Raw genomic sequence first — 15,693 nt, forward strand, 5'->3', positions numbered from 1 at the left:
ACCCTGTGTAACTGCGTGTGTCTGTGTGCTACTTCTCTCTACATACAGGGGGCAGTAGAGCCCTGTGTCTCCAGTCAATCACAGCCTGTTTTCATAAATAAAGACTGCACTGTCTGATTGCCTCCATATTATTCTCTTCATAAAGCCTGTGTAAATCCTCAATCATTCCACCCACAACTTCACTGACATAAATTAATAATGTCCCCAAAAGTTGAGTGGATAAAGTTTCCCCAGCAGGCTAAAAATCCACTGTTTTTACTCTGACAATCTCCAATTGCCTACATTTTCCCCCCTCTGCAATGTCAATAACAGAGTTAATAGACGGGAGCTGCAGTAGGGGGATTGTAATTATTTTGTTTCTGAATAAAGGAGCGATTGGGCTGCTTCAGGGGGAAATCAATGAAGGAGTAGGTTTTAGATAGAGGCAGGAGGTGGTTTAGAGTGTTTCAACGTGATTTCATAGGACTTCAGTACTAATGGTTTATAGATGAATCATGTTTATAGCCCGAGTTTTCAGATTGCAGCGAGCAGAAAGAGCGAGAAAGAGAGAGAGACAGAGAGAGAGAAAGAGAGGGAGTGAGAGAGAAAGAGAGAGGGAACGAGAAAGAGAGAGAGAGAACGAGGGAGAGAGAGAGATGGAGAGAGAGAGAGAACGAGAAATAGAGAGAGAAAGAGAGAAAGAGAGAGAGAGAAAGCGAGAGAGAGAGAAAAAGAGAGAGAGAACGAGAAATAGAGAGAGAAAGAGAGAGAAAGACAGAGAGAATGAGAGAGAAAGAGAGAGAGAGAAATAGAGAGAAAGAGAGAGAGAGAAAGAGAGGGAGAGAGAAAGAGAGAGAAAAAGAGAGAGAGTGAAAGAGAGAGAAAGAGAGAGAAAAAGAGAGAAAGAGAGAGAGAAAAAGAGAGAGAGAGAGAGAGAAAAAGAGAGAGAGCTAAGGTAGATGAAGAACACTCACTCAGCCCTTCATTTCAAACACTCTGAAACATTTTCTTCTGGACCTCTGTATCCCTCTCTTCTCCATTCTTCCTATTTGTTTTCTTTCCCCCTCTCCTCTCTTTCTGTGATAGACTGCACAGACACGCAGTTCATACAGGGCTTCACTCTCCAAGACTGCACTTCCCTGTCTCCTTGTCCTTCTCTCTCTCTCTTTACACCTTCCTTCTCTCTCTTTGTCTCTCTGTCTCTCTCCTTCCATCTCTCTATGATCTCCTGTATGAAACAGTGTCTGTAGAGAGAGAATGTGAGGCCTTGGTAACAGCTAGCTGTGGATGTGTTGGCCCTGCCCAGTGTAGAGTTACACAGTAACCTAAGACACAGGGGAACGGAGCAAGGGAGAGAGGGAGGGGTCAGACGGAATGAGAGGGGTGTGTGTGAGAAAGGGGTGTGAGGGCTAGGACAGGGAGGGGAGAAGTTCCAAAACTTTTCATAGAGAGCAGCACGCTCTATTCCACCGAGTCAATGTGCAGAGGTTCACACACACTGACACATACAGAGAGAGAGAGTGAGACACACACACACACACACATACTAAATCACACAGGCACACTCTCTCACACACACACACACACACACACACACACACACACACACACACACACACACACACACACTGACATAGTTGTTTTGTGATGAACAGGTGTCCTCCTGTCTCACAAACCTTCAGCAATGCTCATGCTTATCTTGATCCAACTGTGGACTTAGGAGGAAAGGAAGGAGAGAAGGAAGACAAGAGAGACACACCACTCAAAGGAGGAGGAGAAGAAGAATGGGATAGAGAAAGAGAGCGAGATCAACAGTCTCACTGTTCAGGAGGCGAGAAAGAGAGAAACAGGGAAAAGTGAGATAGACAGTGTGTCCAGGCATGTGGAGAGACAGACTGACTAGAGGACTGGCTCTGCACCTGTGTCTTCTCCTCACCTTTCTCTGTGTCTGTCTACATGTTTACCTGGAGCTGGGGGAAAGGAGGGGGCCACCTTCGCCCCTCACCTTGGGACGTCCCACACAGACCAGCCAGGTGCTACTGGACAGTGGGGCGAGGAAACTGGGGGCCGCAGACCCCATGGAGCGCCGGGTTGGGGCTGAGGACAGAGCTGTGAAGAGAAGGGTGTCCTACGTACGCACGCCGAAGAAGGACTCTGTAGCAGGGAAGACAGTGGGCGGGGAGGAGCCCTCCACATGCTGCCCACCTCTACGCCTGAACAGAAAGGTGAGTGAGAGCGATTATACCTGCCGTAGGGTGATGTGACCACTAAGCACTTATCTGATCAGAAGTCAGTATCTGCTGTTGAATTGTTAATGATTGTGGAACTGTATAAGTATTATTGGATCCTAGAGCAGAGCTTAGTGGATGATACCCACCTGGAGCAGTGAGTCACTGAGGGTGAGTTGATAAGGGGACGTCCAGGAGCGCTCGTTCAGTCACTGTTGGAACAAAGCTGCTTAATCCTTTGAGTCTGACAGACAGAAGAGGAGAAGGGCAGTGGGATCAATAGAGGAATGCAGTGCAGTCTCTAAGAGCTGTAGGCTGAAGAGGAGAGAGAGAGGAGAGAGAGAGGAGAGAGAGAGGAGAGGCAGAGGGAATGGCATTCCTTAGGTTACAGAGAGGAAAAGGACTCCTGTGTGGTCGAACTGAGCTGTTTTACTGTACTAAAGACAACAGACACACCACTCAGGGGAAGTACTGTATCTGATAGACTCTGACACTGAGATAGATACTCTCAAACTGAAAGACTCTTACGCGGAAACTTCTGACTGTGCAGAAAAACCTGAGAACACTGACATGTGCATTGAGTGAAACAACCAGCATTAGTTGGTTAAATAGTTGATATGCTATGAGATGTTTCTGTGTGAAAGTGGGTGGGCCAAAGATGACTCACTGTTTGAACCAGGGGTGTAAATATTTGCTACTAAGTTACTTTAGGGCGGGAGTCCCAATGTCCAACGGAGAGACAAAGACACTGCCACACAGACATAAACACACACACACACACCTCCACCCCTCCATCTTTCTCCTGTCTTCTTCCCTCCTGTCTTCTTCTCTCTCCTGTCTTCTTCCCTCCTGTCTTCTTCTCTCTCCTGTCTTCTTCCCTCTCCTGTCTCAGTCTCTCTCCTGTCTCAGTCTCTCTCCTGTCTTCTTCCCTCTCCTGTCTCAGTCTCTCTCCTGTCTCAGTCTCTCTCCTGTCTTCTTCTCTCTCCTGTCTCAGTCTCTCTCCTGTCTCAGTCTCTATCCTGTCTTCTTCCCTCTCCTGTCTCAGTCTCTCTCCTGTCTCAGTCTCTCTCCTGTCTTCTTCTCTCTCCTGTCTCAGTCTCTCTCCTGTCTCAGTCTCTCTCCTGTCTTCTTCCCTCTCCTGTCTCAGTCTCTCTCCTGTCTCAGTCTCTCTCCTGTCTTCTTCCCTCTCCTGTCTCAGTCTCTCTCCTGTCTCAGTCTCTCTCCTGTCTTCTTCTCTCTCCTGTCTCAGTCTCTCTCCTGTCTTCTTCCCTCCTGTCTTCTTCCCTCTCCTGTCTCAGTCTCTCTCCTGTCTTCTTCTCTCACCTGTCTCAGTCTCTCTCCTGTCTTTTTCCCTCACCTGTCTCAGTCTCTCTCCTGTCTTCTTCCCTCTCCTGTCTCAGTCTCTCTCCTGTCTTCTTCCCTCTCCTGTCGCAGTCTCTCTCCTGTCTTCTTCCCTCTCCTGTCTCAGTCTCTCTCCTGTCTTCTTCCCTCTCCTGTCTCAGTCTCTCTCCTGTCTTCTTCCCTCTCCTGTCTCAGTCTCTCTCCTGTCTCAGTCTCTCTCCTGTCTTCTTCTCTCTTCCGTCTTAGTCGCTCTGCTCAGCGAGCCATGCTGCTCAATAGCTACCCACTCTCTCTTCTCTGAATGTTTAAAGAGAGACAAAACTCCAATCTCCCCAGCATGTCTCAACCGAGGCTTCTTGAAAATCACTGCAGGCTTGTTATGCCACATCACCCCCGCCCTGAGCACCAAGGGCTAGTTGGCTACTGGTGTGACATCAATAATACATAGCACCATATGTTGCCTGGTGCTCTCTGGTTTTTAACACACATTTGTCACATAAGCTGTCCTAGAGCAGTGTTTCATCTCCAGTCCTCCAGCAGTCCCAACAGGGTTTCATCTCCAGTCCTCCAACAGTCCCAACAGGGTTTCATCTCCAGTCCTCCAACAGTCCCAACAGGGTTTCATCTCCAGTCCTCCAGCAGTCCCAACAGGGTTTCATCTCCAGTCCTCCAACAGTCCCAACAGGGTTTCATCTCCAGTCCTCCAACAGTCCCAACAGGGTTTCATCTCCAGTCCTCCAGCAGTCCCAACAGGGTTTCATCTCCAGTCCTCCAACAGTCCCAACAGGGTTTCATCTCCGGTCCTCCAGCAGTCCCAACAGGGTTTCATCTCCAGTCCTCCAACAGTCCCAACAGGGTTTCATCTCCAGTCCTCCAGCAGTCCCAACAGGGTTTCATCTCCAGTCCTCCAACAGCCCCAACAGGGTTTCATCTCCAGTCCTCCAACAGTCCCAACAGGGTTTCATCTCCGGTCCTCCAGCAGTCCCAACAGGGTTTCATCTCTGGTCCCAACAGGGTTTCATCTCCAGTCCTCCAACAGTCCCAACAGGGTTTCATCTCCAGTCCTCCAACAGTCCCAACAGGGTTTCATCTCCGGTCCTCCAACAGTCCCAACAGGGTTTCATCTCCAGTCCTCCAACAGTCCCAACAGGGTTTCATCTCCGGTCCTCCAACAGTCCCAACAGGGTTTCATCTCCGGTCCTCCAACAGTCCCAACATGGTTTCATCTCCGGTCCTCCAACAGTCCCAACAGGGTTTCATCTCCGGTCCTCCAACAGTCCCAACAGGGTTTCATCTCCGGTCCTCCAACAGTCCCAACAGGGTTTCATCTCCAGTCCTCCAACAGTCCCAACAGGGTTTCATCTCCGGTCCTCCAACAGTCCCAACAGGGTTTCATCTCCGGTCCTCCAACAGCCCCAACAGGGTTTCATCTCCGGTCCTCCAACAGTCCCAACAGGGTTTCATCTCCGGTCCTCCAACAGTCCCAACAGGGTTTCATCTCCGGTCCTCCAACAGTCCCAACAGGGTTTCATCTCCGGTCCTCCAACAGTCCCAACAGGGTTTCATCTCCGGTCCTCCAACAGTCCCAACAGGGTTTCATCTCCGGTCCTCCAACAGTCCCAACAGGGTTTCATCTCCGGTCCTCCAACAGTCCCAACAGGGTTTCATCTCCGGTCCTCCAAAAGTCCCAACAGGGTTTCATCTCCGGTCCTCCAGCAGTCCCAACAGGGTTTCATCTCCGGTCCTCCAACAGTCCCAACAGGGTTTCATCTCCGGTCCTCCAACAGTCCCAACAGGGTTTCATCTCCGGTCCTCCAACAGTCCCAACAGGGTTTTATCTCCGGTCCTCCAACAGTCCCAACAGGGTTTCATCTCCGGTCCTCCAACAGTCCCAACAGGGTTTAATCTCCGGTCCTCCAACAGTCCCAACAGGGTTTCATCTCCGGTCCTCCAACAGTCCCAACATAACACATTGTTGTTGTAGCCCTGGGCAAACTCACCTGATTCAACTCACTGAGGGCTTGATGATTAGTTGACAAGTTGAATCAGGTGTGTTTGTCCGGGGCTACAACAACAATATGTATTGTTGGGTGTACTGGAGGACTGGAGTAGGGAAACACTGTTTGGGGTACTGGAGGTCTGGAGTAGGGAAACACTGTTTGGGGTACTGGAGGACTGGAGTAGGGAACCACTGTTTGGGGTACTGGAGGACTGGAGTAGGGAAACACTGTTTGGGGTACTGAAGGACTGGAGTTGGGAAACACTGTTTGGGGTACTGGAGGACTGGAGTAGGGAAACACTGCTGGGGGTGCTGAAGGACTGGAGTTGGGAAACACTGTTTGGGGTACTGGAGGACTGGAGCAGGGAAACACTGCTGGGGGTACTGGAGGACTGGAGTAGGGAAACACTGCTGGGGGTGCTGAAGGACTGGAGTTGGGAAACACTGCTGGGGGTACTGGAGAACTGGAGTTGGGAAAAACTGCTGGGGGTGCTGAAGGACTGGAGTAGGGAAACATTGTTTGGGGTAATGGAGGACTGGAGTTGGGAAACACTGCTGGGGGTTCTGAAGGACTGGAGTAGTGAAACATTGTTTGGGGTACTGGAGGACTGGAGTAGGGAAACACTGTTGGGGGTTCTGAAGGATTGGAGTTGGGAAACACTGCTGGGGGTGCTGAAGGACTGGAGTTGGGAAACACTGCTGGGGGTGCTGGAGGACTGGAGTAGGGAAACATTGTTTGGGGTACTGGAGGACTGGAGTTGGGAAACGCTGCTGGGGTGCTGAAGGACTGGCGTTGGGAAACACTGCAGGGGGTTCTGAAGGACTGGAGTTGGGAAACACTGCTGGGAGTACTGGAGGACTGGAGTTGGGAAACACTGCTGGGGGTTCTGGAGGACTGGAGTTGGGAAACACTGCTGGGAGTACTGGAGGACTGGAGTTGGGAAACACTGCTGGGGGTACTGGAGGACTGGAGTTGGGAAACACTGCTGGGGGTTCTGAAGGACTGGAGTTGGGAAACACTGCTGGGGGTACTGAAGGACTGGAGTTGGGAAACACTGCTGGGGGTGCTAAAGGACTGGAGTTGGGAAACACTGCTGGGGGTACTGAAGGACTGGAGTTGGGAAACACTGCTGAGGGTACTGAAGGACTGGAGTTGGGAAACACTGCTGGGGGTACTGGAGGACTGGAGTTGGGAAACGCTGCTGGGGGTGCTAAAGGACTGGAGTTGGGAAACACTGCTGGGGGTTCTGAAGGACTGGAGTTGGGAAACACTGCTGGGGGTACTGGATGACTGGAGTTGGGAAACACTGCTGGGGATTCTGAAGGACTGGAGTTGGGAAACACTGCTGGGGGTTCTGAAGGACTGGAGTTGGGAAACGCTGCTGGGGGTTCTGAAGGACTGGAGTTGGGAAACACTGCTGGGGGTACTGGAGGACTGGAGTTGGGAAACACTGCTGGGGGTTCTGAAGGACTGGAGTTGGGAAACACTGATGGGGGTACTGGAGGACTGGAGTTGGGAAACATTGCTGGGGGTTCTGAAGGACTGGAGTTGGGAAACACTGCTGGGGGTTCTGAAGGACTGGAGTTGGGAAACACTGCTGGGGGTACTGGAGGACTGGAGTTGGGAAACACTGCTGGGGGTACTGAAGGACTGGAGTTGGGAAACACTGCTGGGGGTTCTGAAGGACTGGAGTTGGGAAACACTGATGGGGGTACTGGAGGACTGGAGTTGGGAAACACTGCTGGGGGTTCTGAAGGACTGGAGTTGGGAAACACTGCTGGGGGTTCTGAAGGACTGGAGTTGGGAAACACTGCTGGGGGTACTGGAGGACTGGAGTTGGGAAACACTGCTGGGGGTACTGAAGGACTGGAGTTGGGAAACACTGCTGGGGGTTCTGAAGGACTGGAGTTGGGAAACACTGCTGGGGATTCTGAAGGACTGGAGTTGGGACACAGTGCTGAGGGTACTGGAGGACTGGAGTTGGGAAACACTGCTGGGGGTACTAGAGGACTGGAGTTGGGAAACACTGCTGGGGGTTCTGAAGGACTGGAGTTGGGAAACACTGCTGGGGGTTCTGAAGGACTGGAGTTGGGAAACACTGCTGGGGGTACTGGAGGACTGGAGTTGGGAAACACTGCTGGGGGTACTGGAGGACTGGAGTTGGGAAACACTGCTGGGGGTACTGAAGGACTGGAGTTGGGAAACACTGCTGGGGGTTCTGAAGGACTGGTGTTGGGAAACACTGCTGGGGGTTCTGAAGGACTGGAGTTGGGAAACACTGCTGGGGGTACTGGATGACTGGAGTTGGGAAACACTGCTGGGGATTCTGAAGGACTGGAGTTGGGAAACACTGCTGGGGGTTCTGAAGGACTGGAGTTGGGAAACGCTGCTGGGGGTTCTGAAGGACTGGAGTTGGGAAACACTGCTGGGGGTACTGGAGGACTGGAGTTGGGAAACACTGCTGGGGGTTCTGAAGGACTGGAGTTGGGAAACACTGATGGGGGTACTGGAGGACTGGAGTTGGGAAACACTGCTGGGGGTTCTGAAGGACTGGAGTTGGGAAACACTGCTGGGGGTTCTGAAGGACTGGAGTTGGGAAACACTGATGGGGGTACTGGAGGACTGGAGTTGGGAAACACTGCTGGGGGTTCTGAAGGACTGGAGTTGGGAAACACTGCTGGGGGTTCTGAAGGACTGGAGTTGGGAAACACTGCTGGGGGTACTGGAGGACTGGAGTTGGGAAACACTGCTGGGGGTACTGAAGGACTGGAGTTGGGAAACACTGCTGGGGGTTCTGAAGGACTGGAGTTGGGAAACACTGCTGGGGGTTCTGAAGGACTGGAGTTGGGACACACTGCTGAGGGTACTGGAGGACTGGAGTTGGGAAACACTGCTGGGGGTACTAGAGGACTGGAGTTGGGAAACACTGCTGGGGGTTCTGAAGGACTGGAGTTGGGAAACACTGCTGGGGGTTCTGAAGGACTGGAGTTGGGAAACACTGCTGGGGGTACTGGAGGACTGGAGTTGGGAAACACTGCTGGGGGTACTGAAGGACTGGAGTTGGGAAACACTGCTGGGGGTTCTGAAGGACTGGAGTTGGGAAACACTGCTGGGGGTTCTGAAGGACTGGAGTTGGGAAACACTGCTGGGGGTACTGGAGGACTGGAGTTGGGAAACACTGCTGGGGGTACTGGAGGACTGGAGTTGGGAAACACTGATGGGGGTTCTGAAGGACTGGAGTTGGGAAACACTGCTGGGGGTACTAGAGGACTGGAGTTGGGAAACACTGCTGGGGGTACTAGAGGACTGGAGTTGGGAAACACTGCTGGGGGTACTAGAGGACTGGAGTTGGGAAACACTGCTGGGGGTACTAGAGGACTGGAGTTGGGAAACACTGATGGGGTTCTGAAGGACTGGAGTTGGGAAACACTGCTGGGGGTACTGGAGGACTGGAGTTGGGAAACACTGCTGGGGGTACTGGAGGACTGGAGTTGGGAAACACTGCTGGGGGTTCTGGAGGACTGGAGTTGGGAAACACTGCCTTAGAAGAGCAGAATACATTTTGTCATGTGTTCTCTCTATACCTCCCTTACTGCCTCTTACATCGTCATGTGTTCCTCTTTCTCTCAAAGTCTTTCTATCGCTTTACCTCTCCCCCCTCTCTTTCTCTCTCTCTATCTCTCTCTCATGGAGGCGTGTTTTCGCATAACAGATTAATGTCATGGGTTTGGAAGGCAGACGAAGGCTCAGTGTTTCTGACAGAGATGTTGAGGATGAAGAGCCAAATGGGAAACAGATGAACTTCATGAGCAGTGAGAAGCACACAGGAACGCTCTGTGCTGTCGTGGCACACTTCACTCTATCAGTATACAATTCTAAAAGGGATAAGGAGTTTGAAGCACTGTGAAGTGGATTACTGAAAGCTGTATAGAGAAAAACACATAGCAGATCATAGCATGTGTGTCCAATGTAATGACAATCCATGAACCATGCTTGTTCTGTCTGTTTGACATGACGTACTGCTGAATGGATTGGAACATTGGCGCCTCCAATTTAATGAGCCCACAGTTCTAGTGGTTCTTATAGTGGTCTATAAATGTGTGTGTGTGTGTGTGTGTGTGTGTGTGTGTGTGTGTGTGTGTGTGTGTGTGTGTGTGTGTGTGTGTGTGTGTGTGTGTGTGTGTGTGTGTGTGTGTGTGTGTGTGTGTGTGTGTGTGTGTGTGTGTGTGTGTGTGTGTGTGTGTTGTGTGGTGTGTGGTGTGTGTTGTGTGTTGTGTGTGTGTGTGTTGTGTGTGTGTGTGTGTGTGTGTGTGTGTGTGTCTGTGTGTCTGTGTGTGTGTTTAAGTGAGTGGAGTAGGCAGGACAGCCTGAGAGTTTGTTTGAGGTTTGTTTGGATAATTAACAAACCAAAGGAGATCCATCTCTCAGCTGTCAAGGTTCCTGCTAGTGCAAACACCCCATCTTTTATTTAATTATTTACCTTTTCAAGCCTTCTTTTATTTCTTCTGCTTGACTTTTTCATTTCTAAGTAAAGGGATGGAAGTATGGAGGGGGTGGAGGAGGAGGCATTATCACAAATGATAGAGAAGCAGAATGCATTAAGCCACTTACAAACATCAACTTCGACAAGACAAACAGCAGCTAAGAGACAGGGATGGGGACGGGGGGACGGGGGATGGGGGGACGGGGGGACGGGGGTGAAAGGGGGGGACGGGGATGGGGACGGTGGGACGGTGGGACGGGGGGGACAGGGATGGGGACGGGGGGACGGGGGACGGGTGGACGGGGGGACGGGGACGGGGGGACGGGGGACGGGGGGACGGGGGGGACGGGGACGGGGGACGGGGGGACGGGGGAAGGGGGGACGGCGGACAGGGGGACGGGGACGGGGGGATGGGGACGGGGACGGGGATGGGAACGGGGGGACGGGGATGGGGGGACGGGACGGGGGGACGGCGGACGGGGGGACGGGGACGGGGGGATGGGGATGGGGACAGGGGGACGGGGGGACGGGATGGGGGACGGGGACGGGGGTGGACGGGAGGGGGGGTGGACGGGGGGCATGAGAGCCAGTGATCTCTTGAGATAAGCAGGCCGTAGGCCCGAAACTGGATTAGAATAGGCTAGGGTTAAGGCTAGAGTTATAACCCTACACACACATGTACACACACACAAACACACACATGTACACACACACACACACACACATGTTCACACACACACGCATACACGCACACTCAAACAATATCCTCCCTTAATCTCTCCATCAAACTCCATAGTTCTCTCTCTATTTCCCTCTCCCTCAGTCTCTCTATCTCTTCTCTCAGAGGACATCGAGTGAGTTATCTACGAGCCACGGTGCTTATCTGAGGAATTCTGCACCACAGCCACAGATCCCTCATCACTGATGGACCAGCTGTCCCTAATCCGGCTCACATACTCAGCAGAAAAAACACACTGGGGTGTATAACAAAACAATACCCTGCAATACACTCATCCTTACCATGAGCAACTGAGTTGGTCATATACTGTTCATGTACACATAACAACTCATAATATACACGTGTCGACAAATAGCACTGCACAGAACACAACCCAGCACAACATAGAGCTTACACACAGAATGTCTGAGTTAGCTGGTACGTTCACGATCCTGTCTTCTGTTGTGTACTTTTCCTTCAGCTTGCCTAGTTTTGAGTTTTTATTCAACCTTTACTTGACTAGGCAAGTCAGTTAAGAACAAATTATTATTTACAATGACGGCCTACGGCCTTGCCTGCATTGGTAATAAAAAATAATCACAAATGTTGTCCCACATCAAAGCCCTTTCCTGCAGTCAACTGACCTTGTGGCCTCATTGGTTGAATGTTCTTCATATTTTTCATATTTTCCTAATTAATAAACAATTTTTATGGAGTACATTTCAACTCTATATCAACTCTATATCTTCAACTGTTTTTGTAAGCCCATAACCATGTGTGTGAGGTGTATACTTTTGCTTCAAAGTAGATTTGTTTAAGACTAACAAGAAACACTGTGTGACCCTGATTTAGCCCACTGCAGTAAAAGGTTAATTGACTCTAGCAGTTTGCCTCGTCAGCCAGAATGGCCTGAATTTCAACTAGACAACCTTTTATTTAAATGAGTGGAAAGAGAGAAATAAACACCTATTTCAATTAAGCTCTTCCGTTCACCCAGCGAACCTTGATGACTTTTTTTGAAATCAGCATCAACATGACTCTAAATGAATGCTGCACTCACTCAATAACAATCCATTTGGTCTGGTTCATTCCCCAACGAAGCCTCTATTTGTGAGCTTAGTCACTGAGTTTAACCAAACTCACTAACAGCAAGTGGGGTACCTATGGGTTTGGCAAAGAAACTAAAGTGACCCTGGTTTAAGTCTCTTAGCAGTCTAGAAATGGGGAGGAGAGAGAGAGAGAGAGAGAGAGAGAGAGAGAGAGAGAGAGAGAGAGAGAGAGAGAGAGAGAGAGAGAGAGAAGTAGACTTTTTAATCCCATAGGTGTGACTGAGTTTCTCAGACAGCTTTAAACCCAGAGCAGAGGGAACCAGGGGCAAGGGAGCCACAGCAGATCAATGGCTGAAAAAGTGACATGTCACCAGGGGTCACACCATGTCTGTTCTCCCTTCCCTGGAGCTGCAGCTGGAATGCCCCATAGAGTCACAGACACACTGCATCTACCATGACTGGCTTTACCAGTTGTTACTAAATTAATTTGACCTGTATGAAGTCAACATATTATACTGAACAAAAATATAAAGGCAACATGTAAAGTGTTGGTCCCATGTTTCATGAGCTAAAATCCAAAATCTCAGAAATGTTCCATATGCACAAAAAGCTTATTTCTTTCAAATTTTGTGCACAAATTTGTTTAAAATCCCTGTTAGTGAGCATTTCTCCTTTGCCAAGATAATCCATCCACCTGACAGGTGTGGCATATCAAAAAGCTAATTAAACAGCATGATCATTACACAGGTGCACCTTGTGCTAGGGACAATAAAAGGCCACTCTAAAATGTGCAGTTTTGTCACGTAACACAATGCCACATATGTCTCAAGTTTTGAGGGAATGTGCAATTGGCATGCTGACTGCAGGAATGTCCACCAGAGCTGTTGTCAGAGAATTGAATGTTAATTTCTCTACCATAAGCTGCCTCCAACATCGTTTTATAGAATTTGGCAGTACGTCCAACTGGCCTCACAACCACAGACCAAGTGTAACCAGGCCAACTCAGAATCTCCACATCACCTGCGGGATCGTCTGAGGGGGGTGGTGGTGCTGGTGCTGAGGAGTATTTCTGTCTGTAATAATGCCCTTTTGTGGGGAAGAACTCATTCTGATTGGCTGGGCCTGGTTCCCCAGTTGGTGGGCCTGACTGCCAAGTGGGTGGGCCTAAGTCCTCCAAGGCCCATGGCTGCTCCCCTGCCCAGTCATGTGAAATCCATAGATTAGGGCCTAATGAATTTATTTAAATTGTCTGATTTCCTTATGTGAACTGTAACTCAGTGTAAAATCTTTTAAATTGTTGCATGTTGCGTTTATATTTTTGTTCAGCATAGATAGAGAGTGAAATAAATTATTGGTTAGAGGTTGATTTGGTAGTATATGGATTGCTGTAATGCAAAAGATAGTTAAGAATTTCCATAACATAACATCATGTGAGAGCAAATGGATTCCAGATGGACTTTTGAATAGAGGGCTATTCTATTAACGCTGTCATCTCCAAAGTATTTTGCTCCAACCCATGTAATAGACTATGAAGAGATTGATTATTGAACCAAATTCACTTTGAGTTGAACATACAGTCTTCTGTTGTACAGTGACTCTTATCAGACAAAGGCTCCCACTAAATGTCTAAAACTGCCACGTCCTGAGGGTTAGGGTTGGGGTTAGGGTTGAGGGCAGCTCTCACAATGGTCCCTCTCAGACATGCTCATTTTGTTTGGGACATTCCATTAGTTCTCAACCTCCTACAGAGAAAACTGAGGTGAATAGGCGCCATTGACCTACGAAAAGGCTAGCTGCCCCCCCCCCCCCCCCCCATCAATCAACGCCAATCCCCAGCTACTTCCTCCGCAGTGAACTATGGGCTTTAAGTCCGCCACAGACACAGGCAGGCACACCAGGTCACCAAAGATAATATTTTACAGCTAAAACATCACGCTCCACTCTCAGAAAGAAAGGTGTTATCTAGAGTCTAAAATGGTTCTTCTGCTGTCCCCATAGGAGAACCCTTTGAATAACCATTTTTGGTTCCAGGTAGAACCCTTTTGGGTTCCATGTAGAATCCTTTCCACAGATGGTTCCACTTGGAACCCGAAAGGGTTCTACCTGGAACCAAAAAGAGTTCTCCTATGAGGACGGCCAAAGTGACTTAGTGACTGTAGAGTGTCGGGTCTTTTGTTGTAGAGGTGCCAGAATACAGCCACCACTTCTATGGTTGTGGTTAGGTTGTGGTTAGGTTGTGGTTAGGTAGACACTATTAGAGACCTGAGTAGCACAGCAGACAAGGAGAGAGTTTTGTTCTTGTTATAAGCTCGCTGTGTTGAAACAGTCAGTGCCATTTTTACTTTGTTAGGAAGGCTTTCTTACTCTCTCTGGTCTTCTGTGGGGTTTGTCTGCTTGAAGCTTTGAAGATGCAAGTGCTTGGCTGGTAGAGAAAAGAAAGGGAGAGAGAGAAGATGAGAGGGAGAGAGAGCAGAGGTGTCATGCCGAGAGAATCTGAAAGGGCACTTGTCTTGTCTTGTAGTGTGGAGTAGAGGTGCGATGAAGAGAATTTAAAATGTCGAAGTGCATAGTAGAGTAGGGGTGAACAAGTTTGAAGAAATTGAACAAGATGTCCATAAATCTCAGATCTAACTCTCTCTCTCTCTCTCTCTCTCTCTCTCTCTCTCTCTCTCTCTCTCTCTCTCTCTCTCTCTCTCTCTCTCGCTCTCTCTATCTCTCTCTCTCTCCATCTTTGTCTGTGTCATATGGCACTCAGCAGTACTGTCCATAAGAAATCCAACACAGATGTCATATCTGGGCTTTGGTCCAGGCAGACTGCCAGGGAGCTAGGCAGGGAGGGAGGGAGGGAGGCAGGCAGGCAGGAAGGCAGGAAGCCAGGGAGGCAGGGAGGACGGGAGGCATGGAGGCAGGCAGGGAGTCAGGGAGGCAGGGAGGCAGGGAGGGCGGGAGGCATGGAGGCAGGCAGGGAGTCAGGGAGACAACCAGGGAGTCAGGGAGGCAGGCAGGGTGTCAGGGAGGCAGCCAGGGAGTCAGGGAGGCAGCCAGGGAGTCAGGAAGTCAGGGAGGCAGGCAGGGAGTCAGGGAGGCAGGCAGGGAGTCAGGGAGGCAGGCAGGGAGGGATCACACATACACACACACACACACACACACACACACACTGAACGGAATATGGCATCAATTCAGTCCCAGAACACTTCAACGGTTCTTATTGACTAATGACATAGATTTGCTGGTACATAACCCATGCACATACACACACTAAAACACACAGCTGGGCGCACAAGTAGAGCCACACACACATTGCCACACTCCCTGAAATGCACACTGATATACACAACCACACACTCTAAACACCCCGAGTCTCTCTCACACACTCAAACAAACAACCACTGTCACCCTATATGGAACGAGGCCTGCTGCAAAAGGGGAAGAAATAATCATTTGACTCTGGAAAGGTTCTGTAGTTCCTAGGCAAATGTAGGAGGGCACAACACATATTCACTAAATGGTGTGTGCGTAGTGTGTGTGTGTGTGTGTGTGTGTGTGTGTGTGTGTGTGTGTGTGTGTGTGTGTGTGTGTGTGTGTGTGTGTGTGTGTGTGTGTGTGTGTGTGTGTGTGTGTGTGTGTGTGTGTGTGTGTGTGTGTGTGTGTGTGTGTGTGCGCGTGCGTGTATGCATGCGTGTGCAGTTGAAGTCGGAAACTCAGTTTTAAACTCAGTTTTTCACAATTCCTGACATTTAATCCTAGTAATAATTCCCTGTTTTAGGTCAGTTAGGATCACCACTTTATTTTAAGAATGTGAAATATCAGAATAATAGTAGATAGAATTATTTCTTTCAGCTTTTATTTCTTTCATCACATTCCCAGTGGGTCAGAAGTTTACATACACTCAATG

At 49.8% G+C, this 15,693-nt stretch overlaps 1 protein-coding gene across 1 annotated transcript in view; it reads left to right on the forward strand.

Annotated features, from left to right (window-relative positions):
* Positions 1–1,423: 1,423 nt before the first annotated feature.
* mettl24 (methyltransferase like 24) overlaps positions 1,424–15,693 on the forward strand; it is a 54,210-nt gene continuing 39,940 nt past the window's right edge. Inside the window, exon 1 of the mRNA XM_014205523.3 lies at positions 1,424–2,204. Within this exon, the coding sequence (XP_014060998.2) occupies positions 1,860–2,204 (345 nt within the window). The 5' untranslated portion in view covers positions 1,424–1,859. The remainder of the gene's footprint in view (positions 2,205–15,693) is intronic.

Source organism: Salmo salar, chromosome 06 (genome assembly GCF_965601325.2).
Source record: "Salmo salar chromosome 06, fSalSal1, whole genome shotgun sequence".
Classification (NCBI taxonomy): domain Eukaryota; kingdom Metazoa; phylum Chordata; class Actinopteri; order Salmoniformes; family Salmonidae; genus Salmo; species Salmo salar.